The 27,929-nt window shown below is 39.5% G+C and overlaps 1 protein-coding gene across 1 annotated transcript; it reads left to right on the forward strand.

The window, feature by feature from the left end:
- Positions 1-586: 586 nt before the first annotated feature.
- LOC121303571 (sulfhydryl oxidase 2-like) lies at positions 587-27,047 on the forward strand. The gene is made up of 12 exons (XM_041234360.1): positions 587-906; positions 9,060-9,160; positions 10,995-11,043; positions 11,376-11,481; positions 13,649-13,739; positions 13,833-13,978; positions 14,921-15,064; positions 16,980-17,109; positions 18,896-19,018; positions 19,615-19,765; positions 22,130-22,318; positions 24,084-27,047. The coding sequence occupies exons 1-12, from the start codon at positions 648-650 to the stop codon at positions 24,581-24,583; spliced, it is 1,989 nt and encodes a 662-aa protein (XP_041090294.1). The 5' UTR covers positions 587-647; the 3' UTR covers positions 24,584-27,047.
- Positions 27,048-27,929: the final 882 nt, after the last annotated feature.

Consider the following 27,929-nt stretch of genomic DNA (forward strand, 5'->3'; position numbering starts at 1 on the left):
GTTACTGGGGGCTGGGGGTGGGGTCAGTCCCTTTAAGTTTCTCCATCGTTTTATTTCCAAACGTCATTTTTAACATGTTTTAAGCGGACAGGTATCACTTTAAAAGCGGAAGGAACCTGTTAAAAAAAAGTGTTAATTGTATGATGACATTTCCTGCCTTGTTTATGAAGTTTTTCAGTACCAATCAATGACTATGAGAGAGGCAATCTGAAAACTTCTCTGCGCATTTTACATAGGGCAATGCATATGCGTATATTACAGAAGAATGAGTAGTAAGTTATTCCTTTTGTAAGTAAATTAGTGACAACATTTCATTTGATCAGAAAAGGGATTCTAAAGATTTCTGATCATTAGCATAAATTATATCATTCTATACAAACTGGAATTGAATCTTCATGAAAAGAGAACATACAGTACCCCAATTTTGACATATTTCTCTCGTGAAAAACAACCACGCTTCTCTCGGATGTCACGCACAATACGTGCTAACGTCCCCATTTCTATCACGACAGTTAAGCCAAACCCCTCAACTTAACCCGCCCCGGTTGCTAAGAAGGCGGTTGCTAGGCCCTTTTCCCGGTGACGTTTCCGGAGGTCCACCCTTGATCCGCCTTCCAGCTGGTTCAGTAGCACATCAGAGCCACGACATGGCGACGAGTAGCAGCAATGCTTGTTCTACTACTTTCTTGCTCGGCTTGTACAGTCTATTTTACCTTTTCATTTGCCGGACCCAGGCCGCTCATCTATATTCCAGCGAGGATCCTCTTACCATTCTGCACAGCGGCACAGTGAAGCAGACCCTGCAAAATTCGTCCAGCGCCTGGATTGTCCAGTTCTACTCGTCGTGGTGCGGTCACTGCATCCAGTACTCGCCGACATGGAAAGCATTGGCAGGGGACGTTAAAGGTAGGGATTACCGCTACAGTGTTACGTGGTATAGCTACCCAGATTTCTCTCAATTCCCCCATGAGGACGTGGGACCTAGTTCAGTGTAAACATCTGCAAAGCTCTCCACCAGACTGAACCTCAATGTGAGGTCCTTACCATGCCCAGGCATTGAACATTCAGTGTATATTTCACATACCTGCCATAACTGCAAACGGGTAATTTCATTCCAGAGTTTAAAACACTGCATTCAAGTCGTTTTATACACAACGGTGTACTATTGATATAGTGTATGTTGTTGTGAGTTGTATTGCCGGCTGGCAGTCGATTCAGGCTTTACATTTTGTTGTGTGTGTGGAAATGTTAATTGATCGGGCAAGAGGCAGCAATCGTGTTATCTAGCGCGTTTGTGCATACAAAGATTTTTTCAGCTACCCCCATACTGGGTAAAATACCCGTGGGATGTGTGACAAACTGAGGCAGTTATAATTATCTAATTGTTGAGACGGTGCATTAAAAAGCAAACTCTAGCCAGTATGCCTATCACAGCCTAATTACACACTCTGTCCAATATGTCTATCACAGCCTAATTACACACTGTCCAGTATATCTATCACAGCCTAATTACACACTGTCCAGTATCTCTCACAGCACAATTACACTCTGTCCAGTGTATCTATCGCAGTCCAACTGCACACTCTATCCAATATATCTATTACAGCCTAATTACACACTTGTTGCAAACAGCTGGGTCTCCTAGTTTTCCACCTCCTCTTGTAAAGCAGTGGGCTGTACAACAGTGCCTGTGGGGATTTCGATCATGAATGAAACACAGGTCCAGGTGTACTAGAAGTGGAAGTTTTGTGCAACATGTGGATTTCAAAGCTGTGCACTAGCAGCTAGTCTCAGCTCTGGCAATCTGCACCTGTTTTTTTACAAGCTTCTTTCATAAAAGTATATGTTTTTATTTAAAATGTTACCTGGAGAAGTGTTTTTAGACAGTAACAGTACAGTACATTAGTGGGTGGGATCTTGTCAGAAGGATCCACACACCAGCGTGGGATGGGTACCACATGTGTCATGGCAGGCAGCATTAATAAATGTGTTGTAAACAGCTGAAGCCTGTCCAGTGACACTTTTAGCTGTTCAAGATAAAGGACTCCCAGGCTGTGCTTAATTCCATTGTTTTCTTTAACAGAACAGACATGAACTGGATACATTTTCTAGTCTCATAGCTACTGGACAGCCTGCTTACCTCCCAAACAGAACAATGTGTGGCCAGCAAGGCTGCTACGGCCTCCTTGTCTGGATACATCTCTGGGTACACGTGACGTTTAGAGAGACTCTTATCTGCAAAAACCAAGCCTAGGTCTTGTTACCACTGAAAGCTTTACAGTAAATAATGAGGGCAAAGCAAAGGAAGGGTGTTGCGTATTGTAGAAGGCCTCTGTCAACTTAATCAATTAGAAAACTAAAGATGGAATTTAATTGTCCCCGATTTTGCAGTCAGCCTGTCGAGCCGTGATTTCCTGCAGTGATAGCAATGTTTTGCAAGCTAAGATGAACACAGGCAGAGGGGGCTGTGTAAAACACCCAGTCACACACCTGAGTAAAATACAGTACAGCTGGGGTAGTCAGTTATTATGTAAAGGTCCACAATTCTTGGTTACAGCAAGGTCAAGGTCTGGAGAAATATTATCACTCTGACTCCTATCCCCATATCCACAAACACACATACACACAGATACACAAATATAGTTACACATGTTGCTGTTGGTTTCAGAGTTCTTCACTATATATATTTTTTGTAATTTAACTATCTTTTTCAATAGTTTGCATGTCTTAACTCCTTGAGTTCCTTCCCTGTCAAAACCACAGAACTGTGTAACTGTTCATGTGTTGTATGTTTCTTTAACAGACCCATGTGGTGTTTCTGCATTACAAAAACAAAGCATTTATACGGCCTGGTACTGTGAATTCAACGCTACTGTACAGTATTAACCATGCTTATGTGTGCTGGAAGCTTGTATGCATTTCCGAATCTGCCACAACAACAGTTGCTATATTCTCATAAACCAGGTAAACCCTAACCAGGTGAAATCCCCTTTGACTTTTTGGTACCCGTCCTAATAAAGACCAAAGATATTGGCTTCATACTTGGTACACAATTATGATCAGTGAATATCTGGGTCAAGTTTGATCATGGCTGTCGTACAAGAAAAATTGCATGAATTAAATGTTTGTAATTTCTTGCTCTATAGAGCTGCACCTCCACAGTGTCAAAGCCTCATCTCAGTAGTGGCTTCATGTCAAAGGATATTATGAGCTTTCTAAATGAATTCCTGTAGTCATGACAATGTTTTGGCTTAAGATTAGCACAGACAGAGGCAGATGTGTGAAACTCCCAGCTGCACAATTTAGTCACATATAGTACTATACATTTTCATAATACAACAAGGTCATTGAAGTTGCATTTGATGTTATTCCAAGTTGAAGTTATGTGGCTAGGTTTCTGTTGTAGAGACCATACAGTTTGATTCGCTGCCCTTGTGTTTACACCACTGTTTTCTTAGATTTTTTTTAAGTTCCATTCCAGATGGTGTTCAGTGGAACTGAATACTCTAATATTAAAAGTATCGTATTGGGTATTAAGGCTTTATAGTCAAAAGGACCACTCTTACTAGTGTGGATATTATGAGGCAGAAAAGTATAACAATGTGTTTCATAAAAAAAACAAAAAAAAAACACTTACAGTAGTCATACCTGAAAACGCCACAAAAAGAGTGAGTTTATCCGATTCATTCAATTTAAGTGAGCACACTTAATAAATGACACCAGTAGTGTCAACAAAACTCTTGGTAAAGGTTGAAAAATAATACACATGCATTTAATTTAAAATATGACCCTACATCAAGTCTCAGGTAGGTTGTATTGAGCAACATGATGACCCCCAAGCGTTTGTGTCCTCGCTATACCATTTGAGGTTAAAGCTCTCAATCTCCTCTGTCACAGCACTGCATGTCCAGTTACTTTGACCATAGGGATTCCCCATCTTTTAACAAAGCCTTCTATTGTTTAAGGAGGCATGGATCCCACTGTGTTAGGTCAGTGGCCTTTGATCACACAGCTGTTCTGCTTCGTTGTTTTGTAGTTGGATTCTGGCACTGAAATGATTTTTAGTGCATTGCCATTCCTTGTTTATGACTACAATTCTAGGGCTTGGCACATTGTTTAAAATATGTCTGCTAAACGTCACGCTGTATTTGGAAGCAATATGAGGACAACTGTCTCAATCTTTAAGGTCCGTATCTCGAGTTATTACATTTAAAAAGCTGTTATTTAATAAAAAGATTTATTTTTAAAAAGGCCATAGTTTATGATTTACAGTAAGTGTTGTGAGCATGTATGCCTATAAGTTTATCTTTTAACAACTAGACCCCTGTCTACGTTGTATGCCTTCTGAGCATGGTATTAATGTAGGCTCACTACTACAGTATAACTGTATATCTAAAGCAGCTGTTATGCTCCATACTCTTGAACTGTCTCTAACATTGCCACTCATTATACACAAATGAATATCGGCGTGGTAAGTGTTTCAGGGCTCTCCCAAATGCTTTCCCATTGAGGGTCGAGGACTAGGGTCAACTAGGGTCAACTAAAAAAACTGAAGGTCCCAGATGAGTTCAATCCAGTCAGTTTAATAACCAATCCAGAGAACAACATAACTCATTTACAAAAAATAAACGCTGTCCACAGCAGTTCAGTAAATTGTCCATAGTTTATATTTTACTTGGACACTGTCTTTTGGTAAGTCGTTTGGTAGCCTGGTGCAAGTTTTCTTTTTTCAAAAAAGAAGCAACTGGTAGTACATGTTTAATTTTTATCATTGTCAGAGTTTGGTAGGGTCCCATCTAAATGTAGTCACGCAAAGTAGTTGCGTTACCAGAGTATCCCAGTTGCGTTACTAGAGTATTTTCTTGCTGTCTTCTGTTTTAGAAAGGAATTGCCAAACATTGGAAGGCATTATATCGCAGTCGATATTTGTTAACTTCCCGGAATTTTTTTTAAAGATAAAAACCGAAAACACAGAATACTAAGTGTGATCTGATATCGACGGTTCAGAAGAATTTGCATTGTTAGTGACAGAGATGGAGAGCATTGCAAGAGAGTTGTTGTATCAGTCAGTACGTTAGGAGGCCATATTATAGGAGGCTGTGTGGCCCAGTGGTTAAAGAAACAGGCTTGTAACCAGGAGGTACTCGGTTCAAATCCCAGCTCAGCCACTGATTTCACTGTATGACCCTGAGCAAGTCACTTAACCTCCTTGTGCTCCGTCTTTCAGGTGAGACGTTGTTGTAAGTGACTCTGCAGCTGATGCATAATTCACACACCCTAGTCTCGTATCTTGTAAAGCACTTTGGGGGTCCACTACGAAAGGTGCTATATAAAGATTATTATTATTATTACATTCATCTGCACTGTCACTTTTGGGCTTGTTGTCCATTATGATTTGGATACTGTAGCTGTTCCTTTTCGAAACACTTTAGAAGTACCTGTGTCTTGGATCGTTTTATATAACTTGTGCTTAGCCAAATTCTTAATGCTGTTGTATACTTGTCAGCCTCTACCCCAGCTGTGATTACAGAGCTTCTGGGGGTTGAAGCCCAGCACAACACAAGAAGCCATTCAGTTGGCTGGCCTGGAATTAGTTTTTCACTCATTGTGGGAAACTTGCACATTTGCTAAATAAACTGATAAAAAGAAAAGCACCTGCCCTGATCCCCATAAAAGAGCAACGTATGTATGACATGCAAAGCCTGCAACTCTCAAGGTCATCCTGTTGATGTTGAGTTTGAATTCTAGATTTGAAAACATTTCATTCTTAACTCCTTGACACTGTCTAGCATCCTCTGCCCTCTGACTTTTTTTTTTTTTTAAATCAGTTGCCAAAACCTTCACTGAGTATCACATGATTTATTAACAGTTCTGTGTTGAAGGGGATTTGCAGGTGTTTTAGTTGCACTAGAGACCTCACACTTGAAATCTAATGCCTTCAAAATGCATGCTCTCTAACTCTCTATTTGTTTAATATATTAACTAGGAGAGCTTTAAAGTAATGATGGTGTCTTATTACAATTACTGTCGACCTCTGTGTGGATGATTATATTCGAGGAACTTCAGTCATCTTCCTTGGCCAACACAATCACTGGATCTTCCATTTGTGGAAATTGCATAATCATACAAGTTAATGGGAAAACTGTGCAAATCTATTACACCACTATATAGTGTCCACATGCAAAAATGAATTTTAATATTATTTGATTATAAAAAAAAAAAAGCTTTGCATACTTGATGTGAACAGTATATTTATCCTAGACCCTTCCAAAGTCCTCATTGGTCCATGGGGGAGGTGTGTTACATCTTTTCAGTTGCCAAAGCCTATTCCTCTGTGTGCTCCATAGTGCACATACTTCAGTCATTTTTTGTCAGTCCAAATAGATTCACTCCACGTTTGATCGATCTTAATAGAGTAAGACACACTGTGCTAGTATAACATATATTGTACAACTTTAGGGTGCGCTTTTAAAGTTTTACAATTCTCATGGTCTTAAAGTTACTGAGACTTATTGGGGGGGTTTGGTGTAGTCAAATATAACATCAATTACAGTAATTAAGTAATGTACAGTAATATTTCTAGATTTTATAACCAACAGTATGTATGTGTGTGTGTTTAAAATATTTACTTTTTTTTTTCCCACGGTTATCCCTCCATGCAAATGCTATACCAGCCCATCCCTGATGTGCAGTGCCCTCAGTCGGGTTGCCCTGCTTCAGCATGGTGTTGTGATCTTCACTTGTTTAAGGAGGCAGTGGCGGCTGTTTCCATGCAGGCTCAGGAGCTGCCGCCTCCCATCTGCTCTCATCTCAGTAGGAGGAGGGGTGGGAGGCTGCATTGTTTTGGAGTGCTCCGGCTCACATTACCATGATAGCGTCTCCATTCATTGTTTAAGTTTGGAGAAGGGCAGACAGACAGGTGGGAGCTAGGCGCAGGGTGCAGAATAAATAGCAAATGCCTCAAACAACCCCACCCCTTTTTCTGTCTCGGAGAAGGCCATTCCCTCTTTGTCTTCGCCTGAAGGCTTGTCCATCTGGTCCCCTGGATGGTTGCAGTCAGCACTGGCAGTCTTGGTTTGGAGTATATCCACACATGCTGTGGCTTATCTAACCAATGTAGAGTGTTGATTGTTTCATACTGAACGAGAACAAGCTGTGGCGAGCACAATGCTGCCAATCTAGAGTTTTGAAGTTTTACAGTCAGGATAAATGTACATTTACATTAAATACGTGTACGTTTTATAAATATTTGTATTTCCATGTTTTGCTGGAGTTGTTGGTTATGAGCTATACAACTGTGCCAGGCTGCACTAGTGAGTTAAACAGTAATATTAAAAAAATAATAAAGAGCATATGTGTCTATTGTCCTTCCCTCCAGAAACTCTTGACCTTTCAGCTTGTTTGAAGAACATTATTATGTTATTTGTACACAGAAAGTCAGTGGGTGTCGGGCAAAACTCTGGGACACACACAGAATGGTGTGTAAATACAAAGCGGCATGGCTTTCCTCATATTTAACATGTGTTTTAGAAATAACTTAAACCCTTTCAGATTTTTGTAAAAAAAACAATTAAATGTATAAAATTTTACTCTGAAACTTAAATCTCACTCTGGGACAGGGGTTGGTTATGAGATTCAAAATATGTACAAAAAGATTACAATGTTACCTTTCTAAAAATATATAATTTTCAATGGGAAATTTAATTTGTTTTGAGAAATATGACAGCCGGACACCAAGTTACATAGTTGTTTGAAAATTCCCCATATATCTCAGAAAAATACTTTGTTTATATAAAGTACGGCCATTGCATATTGGTCATGCTAGTCGTTACCTGAACCAAGGGCAATGTAACATTTGACATGACTTGTATAATAATTATAGCCCAGCTATCCATTATTGCAAAACTCACAAACTGTTGTTAGGAATGCAGTGTTCTGCAGGATTGTATACCTGCACCAGGTATGATGCGCTTATGATGTAATTTTGAAATAAAATCAAATGCTACTTAACATTGTTTCCTTTTTAAAATAATCAAAATAATAGCAAAATAATTGTGTCCTGAATAAGTTTCAGAGCATGTGTTTTTGTACTGTGTCTTTGTCTGTTTAATGAACTGCTTCTGCACTCCATCTACAGTGCACTGAAGACCAGCTACAATGTATTTTATTTTACAATATAATGTATAGATTTCAGGAGTTCCCTGTACTTAAATAAATAATAGTAAAAATGCCTTATAATATGCCTTTAGTTGAGGCCGTGTGGTCAAGTGACTGGGAGGCAGTGTGGTCTAGTGCAGTGGTTTTCCACCTGTGGTACGTGTACCTTGACAGGCTAGTTCTTTTATGGCGATATGATTCCTCAAACACAATGCTCCCTCAATGGAGCCATCGTAATTTATCAATCTGTTTGTACCACTGAATTACAGAGAGATGAGAAATTGTGATGCAGGGCTCCAGGCTGCGACTAAAATGGTTACAAATGCAAAAACAAAAAAAACAAAAAAAAAAAACATTTTGAGAGCTGTCTTTCAAGGATTAGGCATAAAAATGCTGCATCTCCCTTTTAAAAGCAAGTGTCAGTATTTACGAATGCGACATGACTTTGGTCTGTAGAAAGCAGAATATGGAACCCCAGTTTCTTACAACAGTTGATGGTGACCAAACATGTGCGAGTACTGCTGTGTAAAATCAAAAAAAGTAGCTTCAAATGAGCAGTTGCATTTAAGAAACGTAGAACAATAACAGCAACAAATACACTTAAGGTTTGAGTATGGCACATAATGCCATTAACAAAATGCCCTGGAAACTTTAAAGTAATTAATGAAGGGCTGTAATGCAGATAAAAAGGTTAAAAACCAGTGGTCTAGTGGATACTCGGCAAAGGGATTCGGGGCCAGTGTTCATCTGGACTTTAGAGCTCACTCAGCGGTTTACTCTTGAAACTGCTTCGTGCCTCTCCATCATCTGTGCGAGTTATATGAAGAAGCTGATCTCACAGTTTCTAAAGTATTTGTATGCAGTCTAGTGCTCTGTGGTATTAATTGTGGGGTTCTTTACAGATTGGGAGCCAGCTATTCAAATAGGCGTGCTGGACTGTGCAGATGAGAAGAACTTTGATGTGTGCAAAGAGTTTGGGATCCACTTCTATCCTACCTTCAGGGTAAGTCAAAATACTAACAGCTGTTTCATTCTTTATTTAATAGATTTATCATCCATACTGTTATACTCAACAGTGTAAAATGTAGATATACCATTTAAAAAAAAAAAAAAAAAAAAACACATTCAATGACATATGTTTGGACTGCAATTTGTTTTTCAATGTAGTTCTTACAAGTAGACAGTTTGGGAACTGAAAAAAAATTGCATGGGAGGGGAGAGAGTATATGGCTTCAAACAAGCCCCGGTCGCACCTGAAACAATTACAATAACAATTATAAAAATTGTTCCAGTTCAAATGAATGGAGGTGGTCACACCACATCGATAACGATCATTGTAAACGATAACTGTAGCTATCGTTTCGATTTCTTTCAGAGCGATTTTGATTTTTTTTTTTCCCTGCTACAACGATAACGATAATTGTCTTTGGCCGATCAGGGCTGTATTAAATAAACCTACCTGGTGTTGTTATATATATCATTTTAAACACACTAAACAGTAAATACAGGAAATGTTAAGATTTACTACAGAGAAGACTGCCCTCCACTGTTCCACTGCACAACATCACGTCGGAAAACTGCTTCTAGTATACATCAAGGAATCCTTTTTTTTAATTTTTTTATTTTAACTATGTTGTACATTATTTGATAAACAGCCATTAATGTATAATTATAGCACAAGCACGATGTATGATCATATATGCTCTATAAAGACATGTTAGTCTGCATATAGTAGTTGCTTTTTTTTTTTTGTTGCTTTAAATAATAATAATAATCATCATTTAGTATAAATATATACATCATTTATTTTCATCTATAGTCATATTAAGTAAGGTGTAATCAACGATACATACCATGTTCTTATTTTATGTTTTATGCGACTGTGCATACTTCCTTGAAGCAGTACTCACGGTGTAATTTTCAGCACTTGACTATACCAACGAGTGTGTGGAATTCCCCCGAACTCTTCCCTACTCTGTAGTATTCTGTGTACCCACACTCGTCTACTCTGACTCCTACGCCTTCTCTTGATCTAATACAACAGGAGTATGTCTTAATGTTCCTCATCACTGTCCCTCATCTTGCTGGAAATCAAAGTGAGCGTGTACTAAAAAGTTGATTGGCATTTGCTGTACAATATATCTGAGCCCTTTTTCGTTCTGGTGTGAGCGGAGCTTTAAAATAGTAAGTTAATTTGTCAAATATCTGCTTGACTTGGAGTAATGCAGTATTGTAACAGGTGTCAATTATACCCTTTTAGGATTAGAGAGATTGCCTGGATGTTGTACACTTCATGCTTTTAAGTCAAACATGCTCCAAAAGCACTTTTTATCAGGCATCAAACTTGATTTCAAGATTATTTATTTATTTATTTATAATAAACATTTTCTAAGGGAGCTACCATCACATTGTTAAGCAAGTCTAAGGAAAGCAATACTCTGAATTCAGCTGTTTTAAACATACTTTCTTTCCCATACTATGTGTATAAGAACAGAGTACTCTGTGAACGTTCATGGAGCGCTGTGGTTATTTAGTTATTGTCATTCTGTATCCTCTGTATCTTATTGGTATACTTATATAAATTCTGGTGAAAACCAGGAGTCATATTTGCCTCTGAATACATTTCAAGCTGTGCTTTCAAATAGTTGTCCCAGCAGTACTGTGCTGCCTCTTACTGTAGTAACGCCAATATTAAGATGTGATAATCTTAACTAGGATGCAATGTACATAATGTAATGTCCCTCCACTGTTGCAATAATTCCAAATCAATAACGAGCCCGGCCACTGCTCCAATACCCTTTTAGGAGCTTTAACTGCCCCACTCTTCTCTTTTGCAGTACTTCAAGGCACGTAACAACAAATTTGATCTTGGGAAACCTTATAGAGGTAATTCTTTATCAAGAATCGTACTTGTACCTTTAAAATAATCTTCCCTCTTATGCTGTTGTGATTTTCATTTCAACACAAAAGTAGTAGTACGTTTGGATAGCCACATTTAAAATAACTGTTCATTGTGTTATAACTGTTAAGTTTTGTATGTTTTTTTAATTTGACCTTAAAATTCATTGGATACTTGCCTTTCAGACTTGCAAGATATAATATCAGTTGTGGCACTATAAGGATGGTGGGATGCCTGTCTGCTTATATCCACATCACTTGGTTCATTGTAACGCACTTATGTTTTGTAATAACTTGCTGCTCTTTTACCCCCCCCTCAGGGGCAAACAGGGAGCTGCCTACAGTCCGGCAGGTGATGGTAAACTTTCTTCAAAACCACAGCCGGGAAGAATGGCCCCCAGCCTGCCCTCCTCTGGAACCCTCTAGGTACTGCAGGGTAAACTTTATTTTACCTGACACGATAGAATTGTAAAGGTGGTTGTAAAGGTGGTTCTACACTGGGGACGAGCGACAGGAGCGGATTCTGTATCTACATCAAAAGCGAATATTTTAGCAGAAACTGTCACGTGACCCTGTCCTTATCTTTTCTATCTTTTCTCCCACACAAGATAGGCGGCCCATTCACACCACCACTCCCGCAGCACATACACCACAGAACGAGCAAATGAAGCCAACACACACCCGAGAGAGAGAGAGAGAGAGAGAGAGAGAGAGAGAGAGAGAGAGAGAGAGAGAGAGAGAGAGAGAGAGAGAGAGAGAGAGAGAGCGAGAGAGAGAGAGAGAGAGAGAGAGAGAGAGAGAGAGAGAGAGAGAGAGAGAGAGAGAGAGAGAGAGAGAGAGAGAGAGAGAGAGAGAGAGAGAGAGAGAGAGAGAGAGAGAGAGAGAGAGAGAGAGAGAGAGAGCCCACTGACAGGGGGAAGAGGTAAAACTCACATAATCACGTTCACAGTAATACAACACAACACAATACCCCCACGGTGCCCAAACAGTACACAGACAGCTATTTCCATAATTTACCTTTCTCGCCCACCCTCTCCCACAGTCCGAACCATCCATACTGCAATAAAGCTGTTGCAGACGGGGCTTATCCTGGAACTGGGGTTGGGGCAGTGATTGGGACTGGCCCTGGGGATGTGTCTGGGTGTTGTTTTGTGAGTGGGTTGGGAACTGGCTTTGCTTCTGATTGGTCCATTTCACTCTAGTCACGACTGGCGGCAAAAATAGAACATTTCTATTCGGAGTTGCCGAATAGAAAGACAGCCGTTTGATTCCGGTCACTTTTAAACGATTCGTTAGCATCGCTCACGTCCAGTGTTGATTCACATTAACTTGAATTGTATTACAGTTTCTACAGCAGGCACTTAACAACCAAGTGACCTTGCACATTGGCATCATAAAGAGCACCACATTCTATTTATTTATTACTGTATTTATTTATTATGTGTAGAGCTTCTGATTTTTGGTTTTAACCAGTAAAAACCGAGAACACCCCCCGATACAAAAAAATGAAGTCGCTGTATAGCTAAAAAACACTGGAAATAGTTACTCAATTCACGTTGACTTCAACCCTTTCACAAACAAAAAAAAAAAACTACTACAAAAAATACTTTAACCCATTCTGAATACTTTAAACCCACCCCAACTACTGAATGGCAGCAAATTCCTATTGGAGACTCAGCTTGCAAGATTTAAAAAGAGATTACAATTAGAGTGCTTGTTTGCAGGATTTAAAGCTATATTACAGTTACAGGGAGAAAATTGCAAATTGTGGTGAAATGTAAAAAAAGTGCCTAGACACACACAACCCCCAGAAGAATGTGTCTGTGACCATAAGAATTTTGTTAGGGAAGACAGCAAAGGAAAGAAGGTACAACTTAAGTGTGCAAGTACTATGGAGTTACTACTATATATTGTAATAGAAAAAAACACCCAAGCGTTTTGGAAAGTAACTGAAACAATTTCATACAGTATATAAAAAGCAAAAGCCCCGAAAAAAAAAAAAAAGATTTAAATTAAACTCGAATAGCTAAAAATAAGCAACGTAAAATTAATTAAAAAAAAGAACACAAGCCCTAATTATATAATATCAGATACAGCTTTTGGGGTCTGTTACGTTTTCATTTTTAAAATGGGTGTGTTCAGTATTGGGTATAACACTATTGTAAAGACTATAGCTTAAATGTATGTAACCCTGAAAAATCCCACCACAATCTTCAATGCTGCAAACTACTGAATTTGCAGAATATCACAAGATTCCAGTAAAGAGCGATATCAAAATAGGACCTTCTGTATTCCATGGAGATCTCACGTGGTGGCGCATTAATGCAGTTTAACATATTGGGGAACTACAAATGTTTAAAGCATATCCAGCACGTAATATCCAACACGTTATAAAGTTGACAAATTAACTTGTGGAGGCAGTTCAGCCTGGAGACAAGAGAACAAGGAGGCAAGTAGAGTGGAGATCCAAACTGAGCTGGTGGAATCAATTACCAAAGTGATGAAAGATATCTGAAAATGGCAGCAGCTGAACATTCTTTTTTGCAATAAAGTTGAGTTTTTTTGTCATGAATTTGTTTTGTGCTTCTCGAAGGTCCAGTGATGTCCTCGCCCTGCTTGGTAAGAAAAGCCAGCCGTACACAGCAGTTATCATTGAGGATGAGAATTCGTTTGTGGGACGGGAGGTAGGATCACTTGTTTTTACTAAACTTTTAATCAACGGCGCACAGTGAGCGCAAAGCAAGAAGTATCTCTGATTCATTCCCCGTGCCCCACAGGTGATTCTGGACCTAATGCAATACGACGGCCTGAATGTGACAAGAGCTCTGGGTTCGGATGCATCCCTCCTGGAGAAGCTGGGAATCCTCTCCCTTCCCGCTGGATACCTCTTTCATCCCGACGGCAAGCATGAGCTCATGAAAGTGTAAGTGTGCACAGAAAATCCTGTTGCTGAGGCCAGTACATTCCCAGTGTTAAAAAATGTTCCTGTTCTGTTGTTAATAATACATGCCTTATTTGCTTATTCTAAAATAGCTTATTCAGCCCTCCTTATTTGAAAAATGCAACTGAGTGATTTTTCACGCTGCAGTGTGATTGCACTGTTAAAATGACAAATGTGCTACATTTATTTTGCACTATATTGATCATGGTGGTTTTATTAGATTTATGAAAGACCAGATTCATAAATCATATACATTTTTATTATAATTTCAGGTTTTCGGTTATTGAGTGAGTTTACTATGCAATTTAAAATGCAAAATTACCTTGAAGTCGCGAGTACTTCCAATAAATATGGTTCATAATGCTAACATGGGATATGCATTAACTACAATCTTACCCTTCAACTGTAATGTTAATTTCAACTACTGAACTAAAGCACAGTCTTATTTGGTCCTTCTTCAGTCCTGCCTTAATAAAGTTATAGTCTGAGAAGTTGCTGCTCTCGATGTAGTTAGCTACTGCGTTCACCTCCTAGGACCCCATAGTTCTAAAGCCCTGTAAATACGGCAGTATAATAAAATTTGTGTTCCTAGTTTTCATTTTTCTTTGTAAAGTGTAAAACATTGTGATTATGTAATCTCTTTACACACTGGGCATTTGAATAAAGATGGGAACGTTAAACCCATGCCTTTTCCTTTGCAGTTTGCAAAGTTAAAAAATGGAACTGTTGCTTGTTTGTCCCATTAGAAATCTGAATAACCCTGTGGGGCTTGTTTTCATGTTTTTAATGAAGTGCTGTTAAGCTTGGATTGTCACAGCTTCTGTACATCCGGACAGAACTCAAGTTTGGGGAGCAGGGTTCTAGAACAAAGCACTTTGTTGTCATGTACTGCTGTGTCATTCCTCCTGCTCTATCCTCTTGCAGCCACAAGACGCTGCGGTTCTTCTTCTCCTCCTTCCTCAAGCTTCTGCCAGGAGTCAGGAGGAAGAAACCTCAGTCTTCCAGGAGCCCAGACCATGCTGTCCAGGAGAATGACACTGCTGCCACAGTCTGGAAGGAGTTTGACAAGTATGTTTGTCAGAACAGCTCACTGAGACCAAACGTGGAAGATACAGAAATGATTTGTTTTAAGTTGTTTCCATTAACCCATATGCATTGTAAATGATTACACTAACCCATCTGGATCTCTTGCTAAGAGGCCACACTATTAATTACTTTGATCTACAAAATTAGAAACATCATTCTATTCTAGTGTGCACTGTATTTTCTACCCAAATAAATAGTCACAATAATTTTTTCGTAAATTCCCTCTTTAAAAAAAGCGCATAAGCCACCTGTAAAAACAATGCATTCCTAAATTAAGTGTATTGCAGGGAAATATGTTGATGTACTGTGCTTTTCTCTTTGTCAAAGTATTCTGAGCCATACATTAATTATGTAGAACCCTGTATATTGTAGATATTGAATAGTAACTAGGAACCCCACCTAAACTTTAATAAAACCTGCTACATTAGTATCTGAATTAGAGTAGCCTTCTCCAAATGATTTTCACTTTTGGGTTCATTTATCACTAATTTAGGGTTTTTCACATAGGGATCTGTCTGAACAGAAAATCCCAGATTTATACCCAAATCAGCCTTTTTGCTTTAATGCCTGGCTAGCGTTTGTGTTGTGGTGCCACCTGGTGTTCACAAGCTGTGTGTTTCTGAATTCTTTAAAGGTCAGGAGTTGCATGTATCAATTTAATAATTGGTTACGTGGTTGTAGCATCTGGACTGGATGTGTTTGAGTTCACAATCCTGTTGCAGCTGTCAAAAAACTGGGAGCCATGCATTCTTAACATTTTTCAATGTTAGTCCCGTTCCTTTAAGAATCCTAGTCTGTAAACTTGCATAGGGAGTACCATATTAGAACACTACCAGACACACTTCTTAATATATAATAATAGTGTAATCATTAGACATACAATATTATTATAATTTGCATTAATTGAGATTAAAGACATTTAGATGCTGTAATCAACATCACAATTTCCATACTAACCATAACCATGTACTAAATTTGTATACTAACTTTATGTACTAAAGTCAAACTGCCTTATTTATTAGAGAATACTTTGGTAAGAGAAATGATCTAAAACTGAAACACTCTTAATAAAGAAGTCCACTTCAATTTGGTTTGTTTATTTCTGTATTTGGTAGTAGTTCCTTCCTCCTTTTATTGCTTTGTCGTACATGTAATTTACCCAAATACCCACCAGGGGTCACTGTTGTCATTTTCAAATTGCTGATTGTGGTTAATACTGGAATCGCTATGACAACCCCAGCAAGTCTTCATATGGAAATCTCCCACAGTGGCTCTCTGGCAGTGTAGCTGGATGTGGTTCTCTAAATTCCCACTAGGAGCATTATACTCTCAAAATCCCCTCTCACAGCACCAGTTAGAATACCAGTCAGTAGGCAGCTTCATCCCCTCCTCTCCAGCCTCAGGTACACACTGCCTAAACTTGTAGACGGCAGATACAGCTTCACAACTTTGATACAGACTGGAGCACCTCCTGATTTCTCAAGCCTTTTTTTTTCAGCTTTGTATTTTTCCCCACAGACCTTTCGTCTTGACTGGAAAGTTCTATTCAAACCTGGCTTGTGAATACTAGTATCAATAGACGACTGGGCTGTATTCCATTATTACTATGTGATTAAAATTCATAAAACAAAGATACATGCTTTTTGTGTTGTGTTAATGTCTTATAATGAGAATGCAAACCCTAGCGTAATGGCATTAAGGGGCATTGCTCTAGCCATACCACCTTCTAACCTGTTCCACAATATCAAGGGCCATCTGATAACAAGGAATCTCTGTAAAAGAATGAACTGTGAAGGGTGGCAGGCTGGCTTTGTCTTCTGTGAAATGAGTGTGGTTTTGTGTTGTGTTTTTTTTTTTCTCCCTGCTCACTGATCTCATTGCCCTGTTTGCATTTCAGATCCAAAGTGTACATGGCAGACCTGGAGTCGGGATTGCATTTCCTGCTGCGGATAGAGCTGGCCAACCACCAGACACTGGAAGGAAAAGAGCTGGAGACTTTCAAGGATTTTGTTACGGTCATCGCCAAGGTAACCACACAGGATTGGGTATCCCTTTCTCAAACTTTCTGAATGTATTCTCACCTCACCCTGTGCCATTCGTGGCTTTTAATCTATCTACAGGCTGATTTATTTATTTTATTTTTTTTAAAGCACTCAGTTATGTTACTATATTTGTACATTGCTTTTATATTGGAGAAAAAATGCACTTATAGGGTTACTCAAAGGATTTAACCTGTAGCCTGAAATGTATATTACTAAAGTCTGTAAATGTGTTTGCTTTCAGTTCAAGTTGAGGAGATCAGGGCTTGACTGTGTTTATTAATTTATTATTATGCCCACTGCTTGGGCAAAATCTTACAGTACCCTTCACTTTGACCTGTGACCTAAGGTGGCTATTATTTCATCACATGACCACAATATGTCAAAGGCTTGCGCTTTTGAGATGTTCGTTTTATACTTGGTGCTCATCTGTATTCTATGGTTCTCTAGGTCAAAGTCATTTGGGGTTATTGGAAGTAATTGTGCAAACCTCCCGCACTGCCAGGGCCTTATATAGCCGTCACTTGAGGAACTAATTGCATCTTTATGCTTTGTATGCTAAATGTGTTGGTGACCACATAACAATAAAGAAAGATTTGAAATAGCTAGCCTAAAAATGTCTTGTATCTTGAGTAGAATTTTATTATATCTTTTTAAACAAAGATTGATTTTCTTAATTGTCAGTCACTGGTTTAAATATCGGGGAGCCAAGCTGGTCACGCAGTGAACCGCAAGTCAAGAAGACAGAACAGTTGGTACCAAAATGAGAATTGGTATAAAAGGGTCTTATCCCTGGAGGCCGAAATCTCTTGCTGGCCTCTTTTCCTTAAGGAAAGTGCCCTGCCTAATCTGGCTGGAGCTTTAGCCTGCAAAGGGCAGTTCAGCAGGGGCGTCTGATCTAATGTTAAGTAATGGCGAGCAGCTACCCCAGTTCTTGGCCGCCTTTGAGACGGGTGAAATGAGGGCACCCGAGTCTAAGGGACAGATTAAGGGCCTCTCGCCCTCAGATTTGGGATTTCACTCGCATGCCAGACACTTAGTGGGATTAAAGGGAAGAGCAAAGCAAGAAGAAACATGTGTGCCAGGGGCTGATCCTTGAAATGCAACGCAGAGCAGCCTACCCATATATCCAGTGTATTGTTCAGCTTTGGGCAGATTATTTTGTTTAAATGTGTTGATCTTTTATTAGGATATGTATATTTTATTCACATTGGTATTTAAAGTGTTTCAGAATCCCTGCAGTGTTTTAGAAGAAAAACATGACTTTACCTTTGTGTGTCCATGTCACTGCAATTGTTTTCCATAGATAACTAACTGAAATATACTTTTTTTTTTTCAGCTTTTACTCTGAAACATTTGCCAGGAGACACCCCCCCCCCCCCAACATCACAGTGTATCGAGTTTGTGCTCCCTCCTGCAACAGTGCTTGAAAGGATTGGCGTATTATGGAAACTAACATTGTTGCACAAGGGAGCATGATCAGGATACACCGAGTGTTTTTCTTCTGGCAAACTAGTAAATATTCAGAAGTGTATTGCCCTGTTGATTTATGGCCCATGATGTATGATTTGCAATTTCAAGAGTTGCCAAGAAGTTAAATATATTGCTGTGATATGGACAACATGGGTCATGGCAAAGGTGTGTAATACTTTTCTTGTGAACTTTGCAGAGTGTTCTGTTACACTTTTATCTGTGGTTTAATGATAGCAGTGGTGTCTTGTTCTTGTTTGCTTGGGGATTGTTGGTCACAGACAGGGTTTGCTTGTCTCTCCAGCTGTTTCCGGGCCAGCAGCCTGTGGTGAAGCTGCTGGAGACTCTTCTGGAGTGGCTGGTCAGCCTCCCTTTAGACCGCATTCCCTACGATGCCATCCTGGACCTGGTGAACAACAAGATGAGGGTAAGCGGCTCACAAGCTCCCTTCAACACAGCCTCTGTTTTAAATGGGGCAGGGATAGGATGTGGGTTTTTTTTGTTGTTTTTTTTTCTTCCTTTTGGTTTTTCTGACAGATTATTTTGGAATAAACTAAAGTCTGTGATAATTTGATGCTGTTCATGCAAGTACAAATTAAACAGGAGCTTTCCCTGAGAAACTGCAGTATTCACAAACAGCAACTGTAAAAACAAAAGAATATTGTGTTGTGACTTCATTATTGAGCATCATGCCTTGTGATTTGCAGTGTATTTGAGTGCAACACAACAGCAACCAAATGTAATCAAGCCATTTATGTTCTGATAATTTGACTGGCAGAGAGACACACACAAACACGCACTTTTTTATGATAGAAGCTAAAGACTGAAGCCCCCCCCCCCCCAGCCTGCAGAGATCCCATGATGATTCCCTTTTGTCCAAATGGTGAAACAGCAATAGTAGCATAATGGGTAGGAATAAATCTGAGACAGTGTCAGAAAAGTCATATTTCTAATGGTTTTGAGATGTGTCCAATGCACTGAATTTCCCAGACACATTCCTTCTGTCCTGGGTTTTGCGTACAGATCTCTGGCATGTACCTGACCAATAAGATTGAGTGGGTAGGCTGCCAGGGTAGCCAGCCGGCTCTGCGAAGGTACCCCTGCTCCCTGTGGACGCTGTTCCACACCCTCACTGTCCAGGCAGCAGAAAGACCAGATGCCCTGGCTAACACAGGTAAGGAAATAATAACATGAAAGAATCTGTTTGTTACATTGTAAAGTTGCTCACCAACACATACATTATATTGTATATGATATCCGCTTTAGCCACAGATATTCTGGTTGTCACACAAGAAGATCTATTAATCTTTGAGTTTAGCTCTAACAGAATGTATCCATAGTAAGGCGAAAAAGGGATCTGAAGCAAGCCAGAAGAACAGAATCATCTGTTTGGCTGTGATATTGCCTGCAAGAAATGTTCTTAGAGCGGAGATTGATGGCTATATCCCTACTGCAAATTGTGATTCTTGTTTCTAGGGGGAAGGGTGGGGATCTGGTTGCACCGGTCCTTGGAGGCAGTTGGGGGAGAATATAGCTCTCAAATCATGTTTAAAAAATGTGGAAAAAGCCAAAGTACTCGAACACATCCTGTAGCTAAAAGGCCTTCTCTGTGCCACAATAGAAGGGTTTCCCAGGAAGTTGACAGCAAGTTTGTGAAAAGCCAATTGGCCTTTCCTAAACCTGGTATGCCCTTGTGCATGCTGGGAAGTCCTAATTTATCAAAGAAATGGACCTGTAACTGGAAATCAAAGAAGAATATCTTTTGAATTACCTTTAAAAAGACATTAGACCTTGCTGTGTTTTCTTAAATGCTTCAAGTGTGTATAAATAAAAAATGTGTTGATTTGTGTTAAATGACTGCACAGCAGGGTTTGGGTATTGTACTTCATTCCTGCTGATCCACCACTACAGCACAGTATTGTTAGCAGAAAAACTGAGCAGAGACTGAATGGACGATGCTAACCGAGGATTGGAGTACCTTCGTCCCGCTGCGGTCACAGGCTGTCTGCCCTGGTGATTAGAGGAGTCAGAGAGGGATTGCTCGTTCTGGTGTTTGAAGAAAGTGTGTCAGGCTCAATGTGCGATTTTGTATTTGGACTTATCACTCCCCCAGCCCTTGCCCCCAATTTTACATTTTTGACCACTTCTTCTTAAACTTTTAAATTGTATTTCCTGCCTGAAGATGGCTTCCCATGGACCTCTCAGAACTACATTTCCTATCATCCTCCTGCTCACTAGGTAAGTCCATCTCAGTTACATATGTGAGCAGGAGGGTGATGGGAAGTGTAGTTCTGAGAGGTCCATGCGGGTACATAGGAAGCCATCGTGAGGCAGGGAATGCAATGTAAAAGTTTAAAAAAGTGGTTAAAATGTACAAAAAAATTATTATTATTATTATTATTATTATTATTATTATTATTATTATATAATAAACACAGCTTATGTAAACAGCTATAGCAACACATGGGAACATGTAACACAATAAAATAAAAAGGCCCTTTAAGCATAATCGGTTTAACGATTGTGTCTATATAAAAATTGTCAAAAGTCTCCTGGATATTGAAGGCATAACTCAAAACAACAAGGTACAGAACCTAGGAAGAAATATTCTGTGCTCAACTGTGAGATTCCAGGTTAAGTTGGTCCAGTAAATGTGGCGATTTAAAATAAAATATTAATATATGCTGGTGTAATGGCTGGTAATAGTGGGGAGCAGCAGTGTATTTCATTACTTTGTTTCCGCAATTGTTTTCTAAATTATTGAATTAACAAATTCTTTGCTAGAACATATCATGACACTGTGATAAATGTAAGCTTTTAAACACCTGACCGTTTTGCCCTTCATGGCAACTGATTTGTCCAGCATATCCAGACATAGCATGATTTAATAAGTAAATGAATTCCAAATAACTTAGAACATTTATATTGGAGCACAGTGATTACATCCATCAGTAAACTGCTTTTGAAATGTTTTATTCTGTATCTTAAGCGGTTGTCCCTGGGAAATTTAGTAAAGCATACAATTACATTTTCTTTGCTTAATAATTATGAACCTATGTAACTTTAAACACCAATTCTAGTGTAGTTTTATTATGATGGTAAAAGTTTATAACTGAAGAAACCCAGTGAAAGATAATGAGAAGGAGAAACATAAATGTTTTGCTCTGCTCATTTGCCAGTCACAAGCAGCATTGTATGTTCAGGTTTAGCATTGTTGTAGCTTTAGGTTAAAAAGTAAGTAGCAGGATTCCAAAAAATAGTCTCTACATGTTGCTACAACTGTTTAAATAACATATCCTGACAACTTCTTACACTTGTAACTTTCAAGTCTGATTCAAAGCTCTTTTTCAAAAAGTCTGCTCTGTTTTACGGGGGTTTGAGATCTGTACTCTAAGTCACTGCAGGAAGAGCGTGTTTTTTTTTTTTTTTTTTTCTCTGTCCCGTAACACATCTTCTGTTGCTATTGCTGTGTTACCTGTTTGACAATGAGGACAATAATCCTTACACTATCAGTGCTTTTTGTTTGTATTCTCCGAAGGTTTGGAGGAGAACGCACAGGCTGTGCTGCAGACCATGAGGCGCTATATTGGCTCTTTCTTTGGATGCCAGGAGTGTGGGCGGCACTTTGAGGAGATGGCGAAAGAGTCAATGGACAAGGTGACGACACACAATGAGGCTGTTCTGTGGCTGTGGAGGAAACATAATACGGTCAACAACAGGCTTGCAGGTATGCTGTGAGGGCATCGCATTGGGCGTCCATCATTCTTCTGCTCTTTATTGCATCCTTATTAATTGCATGAGCAGTACACCTCAGCACTGGTTTTCTGTTTTACCCATGTGGCACACTATATGTAGCATCTTACTAGTGTGCCTTTAATTTTCACTTTGGTTTATCACATCTGCATTCGCCGTCTTATCTAGCTTCACATTCATGTTTTAAGAAATTTCGGCAATAGCTAATGGGTAAATTTTTATCAGTTAATCGTTCCTTTGGAAACAGTCATACACTGCTGGCAAGCTGGACAATAATTTTATTGAAATATGCTTTATCCTCATCAAGAATGATATAAATGATTATTTGTTTTCTTTGCTGGTTTTAGCAACATAAAGATATTTCCTGAATGTAACTTGAAATAAAATGTGGGAATGTTCTTTGTGCCTTGGTTGTTAACTGGCTACCTCTCAGAGATATTGATTGTCTCAGCTTGGCTATCTGGATGAAATAAAATAAAGGGCATTGTTGGTGATGGCCAATTGGAAGCCCTACAAATAACTTGCTAGCATCAGTGAGGTGGACAGTTGTGACTTTCTTTTTTGCTGCATCAGGAGAGACAAACCCTTAAACAAGTGACACATGTTAAGCTGTAAATGTGTCGTATGTGAGTTAAGGTCCTTTTGTGGTGTAGTCCAGTTGTTGCTCCTTGCCATTGTCCCCAGAGTTGTACAACATTAGCATGTGAATATAGTCGTTATTGCTTGACGGAGGGTCCAGCTCCCTTAGAACTGAGAGACGATGCGCAACACTCCTTTGGTTAAGAACTTCCAGCCTTTAGCCCTGAAAGAGCCTGCTGTTCCAGTTAAGGAGTGCTCAGCATTGTGTTTTAGTGTAGCTGTGTAACTCTGAAAAGGACTACCCTAGCAAATTCAGTATTTGGGGGGGGGGGGGTTGTCAAATACAATATTATTTAAGGGCATAGCAAAGCTTGACTGTTTTTACTTCACTGCTCTGGCAGTCTGCCCCTAGTAGACCACTTTACAAGTCTACAGTGTTAAAGAGTTAACCTTGTTAGGTGTCAATTAATGCCTTGTGTATATTCAAGTAAGAGTTCTTTAAAATCGTTTCCTGGGATCACAGATACTCATTTCATACTGAAACTCCCAAACAGCTGATCTGTACTTGAATCAGAAGTAGGGAACCAAAATTGAATGGTTACATATCCCATTGTTGACTAACACAGCCTTATAATTGCCATTGAGTGTGTGTCTTTTGACTGCCATACATTGAATAATCAAGCTAGTGTAATGAGGCGGATAATTGGTGCCCCTTCTCCCAGCACAAGACCAAGCATTAACAGTGATTGATTATGACAGCCACACAATGTGGGTCTAGTATGGAAGGTTTGGGGTGGCCTCCACTTACACAAACTGGCAAAATCTCAGGCAGGCACACAGACACACGGCCAGCCTGGAGTAACAGCTGTTTGTGTTTGTGTGCAGGCTCCTTGCAACTGACACTAAAGCATTACTTGGGGAGAAGTGGATCTAGGCATTAAAAGCAGGTTAACATTTTTCAAGAGAGAGGGGGAGTTGGGTTTCCTTTGGCACTCTAGCCAAACTAGTCACTGTTGCCCTTTATTTTTTTGCTGACTCTGCCAGCCAGCAGATATAGTTGAGGCAGGCTTGCATATTTACTTACATTGAACTATAGAACACTTGTCAGATTGTGATGAAAATTACTTTAGCTGAAGTCATATATTGTATCAATTTTGTAGGAGCTCTCAGTGAGGACCCACAGTTCCCCAAGACCCAGTGGCCGACCCCCGATCTGTGTCCTGCCTGCCACGAGGAGGTTGAGGGTCTGCATGCCTGGAACGAGAAAGAGGTATTGGCCTTCCTTAAGCGGCACTATGGGGCCTCCAACATCTCCCCTAAATACACTGCAGGACCTGAGGAGGGTACAGCAGGGGGCCAGGGAGACAAAGTACCGTCTGAGCAGAAGCCTGGATCGGAAGACCCCAAGTACAGGGCCCACTCCCCCAAATCTCCCTTCCTGGAGAAGCTCCAGGGCAAAGAGAGGCAGGAGGAGGGCATAGGTTTGCACAAGGAGGCAAAGCCAGGGATGTCCTTCATGGGCCTGGGTTTCTCCAACATAGACTTGAGCCTCTGCGTGCTGATGTACGTCTCCTCCTGTCTCTTCCTCATGATCATGTTCTTCTTCTTCCGCATGCGCTCCAAGAGGTGGAAAGTGAGACACAACCGTTTCAGCATATAGCAGATGAGGGTTGAGGACTAGCCACACACAACATCCTGGTTGACTGAAGGAAACTCCTTCTGATTTTAAAGGTGGTAAAGGCGAGATTGTGGTTGCCAACTTAATACAGAAAGGTTTCATCACCATGTGGAATAAAACGCCAGCTGCTGAAGGTGATCTCTTGATTTTTGAGTATTTGAGTGTTGTAACCCCACCACCACCACCACCACCACCACCACCACCACCACCACCACACTTTCTCACATACTGTTCTGTGAGGAAAATATCCCTGAGGTAAGATTCCTAAAAATGCTTTTATAGATCTCCAAGCTATGATATGTTCTGTAATATGCAGTTTGGGCCAGTTAAGGTTTTTGTAATGTCTGACGAAGTTGATATGGTGCCTAATCTAGGTTTCACATTTCACAATAAACAAAAATAACCTTAAATGCTCAATCGAAGCGCTTCAATCCATAGAACTAATTTAGCCCCATATTCCATATCCTTTGCATCTCTGTTGCTGTTCTAAACTCCCTGGATAAAGGGCTGTGATTTCACACTCTCTATTCTTGAGAGGAAGCCAGTTTCATGAATACATCACAGACTAAAATAGGAGGTGGAGTTTCTGGAAAGTCCGGGGGGAGGACACAACTAACAAGTAAACAAGAAACTTCTTGCAGTAGTCAAAGCAGCCAAACATCTCTAGCTCTGGAACAGCAGAATTTATGTTACAGAAAATAAATGAAATGCCATCATGCCATGCTTTGATCATTGGAGAACCCAGAAGCCAACATCCTGAAATAGTAAAGGGAATTATTGAATCTTTAACCATAATATTTCAATATGTACTTACATGCCTGTTTGGAAGTTTAAAAATGTATTTGAGAGGTGAAATATTTTCTTATCTAAAGGAATATGTTTTCTAACATGGAAGGTAGTGTATATGAATATTTTTTATCAGTGATGTACCAAATAATTTTAAGCAGTGATTTAGTGGGAAAATAAAGGGAAAACTATGAACAGGATACAAGAGAAAATCTTGTGTTACATGTGTGCCATGCATGCGTGAGATTCTAATGAAGTATTTTTTAAGTCTTTCGGTAAATTCAAAGGTTGCCAAACTTTTGTTATAGATTGCTGCCTAGCTGCCTCAAATTGTATATCATGCAACTGACTTGTGTGTGTCTTATAGAGAAATATTGTACGTTCAAGATCCTGCTCTGTTTCCAGTATAATGGCTGACCTCACTGTTGGGAATACTGCTTTATTAATCAGGGAGTCCGGGTGACATGGAGAGAGCAGTCCATGTAGTCTTTCAAAACCTGACACTAAAAAATCTTTCATTCCAAATGCTGACAGCTGTTTCTGGATGCATGCTTCAGTGTACTGCCAGTTGTATGGTCTTGGAGCTGTAGAATATGAAGGAGCATTGTATTTGTTGCAGCCATTAACAAGGCTATCGTAGTAGTGATTTTTGGGATATAGAAGAGTAAATATTCCTGGCCAATGCCTTTTATTGCATATAAAAACAGCAGTATTAAAATCTTCCATAAATTTGATGGTATTTCAATGTGAATGAAACACTGTGTTCAGTAACATCTCTGTTGGAGGCTGGGGCAGCATTATTTATTTATTTAATTACTTTTTCAATACAAAGAGGGAATGTCCATACTTGAAATCCAGTTTGTAATGGATGTAAAAAGCTCAGTGGTGGTCCAGGCTTGAGGCCTTCACATCTTGCTGCTGCCACAGTGGCTATGACTGTGAGTCGTGGTATTCAGAGCTTATATCCGGCAGCCAGGGATCTCCAGCTTAGTTATTTGCCTACTGTGCCTCACAGCTGTGAAAGAGGGCATCGAGACAACATGATCAGTAGTGTTATCGTGAACGTTTTGTGCACCTACAGAAATAAATAGTTGTTTTCTTGCCCTGAAAGGGAAGGGTAGTGGTCACATTGGTGTAATGTGCAAATAGCCCTGTAGTCAATTTAAGTTTTTATTTATTTCGTGAAGTGATAGTATTTACAATAAATTAAAATGCATACCATTACAGTTTGACACAAACCTAGCATTGTGTTTTTGTCGCCTCTTTTTTGATGGGGAAAATAACCATTTTGTGTAAAATTGATGTGATACTGTTATGATTTTTGTTTTCAGAATTAAAACTACATGCATTACCTCTGTCTCATACTAATTTTGTTAAAAAGCATTACAAACTGGTTTGATGGCACATGTGTAAACAACACCTAATATATAAAACATATTGCTGAGATTTGTTGGCTTTTAAATTGGTTTTCAATGTAAATAAAATGTGTGCAGATGTAAAATAATAGAATATGCCATTCCTGTAGTAATTCTTTAGTGACCTGGGTTACATTTCAAGCACAGACTTGTTTCAAGGTTTACCTCTGCAAAGATACAACTCTTGTAATGAGCCACGCATCACTGTGGTTTTGAAACAAAAACGGTCCTGAGTCACCATTGTAATCCAGTAGACAAACCAAATAAATGGACTGTGTCTTTGTTGTCATCAATTAATAGTCAACATCTCTCGTTCTAACATCCTTCGTTTTGTGCGACCAGCTGAATGGTCAACATGCCCTTAGCATGCAGTGTCCATGGCAAAGCTTGGGTCAAACTGAGTCTTTTGTGGGTGGAACTCTGTTTCTGGAGCAGCTGTCCTGGTGTTAATGATCATGGTAAGTTTAAACAAATGCAGTGTGTTTTCAAGGCTTGCTTTCAGGTAGTCTTTCCCATCCTTGTTCACCTGGAGTGAAATGTTTACCCCTTTAGTACCTTCTTTCCAATCATAAAGCAACCAGGTGCTTAGCATATTGAATGACGTGTTATGTGACCAGTGTCCTCGAAGTGAATTGACTTAGGAACGGTAACTAGTCTTACTTTCAGGTAATCAACTTGTGATAATCTAGAACACCAGTTGGAATAGCACATAGACTTAAAACATTGTTTTGTTTTGTTTTTTTTTTTTTTCAGCCCTGCTTATGGAACTGTACATTTTGGCTGTGGGTGTACAATGCCACATTTATACACTTTTAATGTTGAAAGGGACAGAACGGTGCAACTAGCATAATCACTAGGTTCAGATATAATTGTTACAAAAATAGCCTGGAATTAAAACCAAAGATGAATCAATTTTGCAGCACGAGTTGCCATGACAGTACCTGATACTGAAGAGGCAATAAACCTGGAATCTGAGTACAAGAACCAGGCTTTTAAGATCCCCATCTTCAAGTTCTCCATGAATTAAACAGCAAAATGATCCTTGAAAGCATTGTTTGCATGCAAGAAGCCAGTAGCCAGGCTGACATAAATATTCATTACCTTTCTTTTCAAAGCCACCCTAAAGA

This window comes from Polyodon spathula, chromosome 33, assembly GCF_017654505.1.
Source record: "Polyodon spathula isolate WHYD16114869_AA chromosome 33, ASM1765450v1, whole genome shotgun sequence".
NCBI classification, from domain to species: Eukaryota; Metazoa; Chordata; class Actinopteri; order Acipenseriformes; family Polyodontidae; genus Polyodon; species Polyodon spathula.

Bases quoted from the DNA above. Each gene is read 5' to 3' on its own strand.
- LOC121303571 (XM_041234360.1), top strand. From the start codon at position 648: ATGGCGACGAGTAGCAGCAATGCTTGTTCTACTACTTTCTTGCTCGGC. The intron at 13,740-13,832 runs GTAGGATCACTT...CGTGCCCCACAG, and splicing joins ATTCGTTTGTGGGACGGGAG to GTGATTCTGGACCTAATGCA. The intron at 22,319-24,083 runs GTATGCTGTGAG...TCAATTTTGTAG, and splicing joins GGTCAACAACAGGCTTGCAG to GAGCTCTCAGTGAGGACCCA.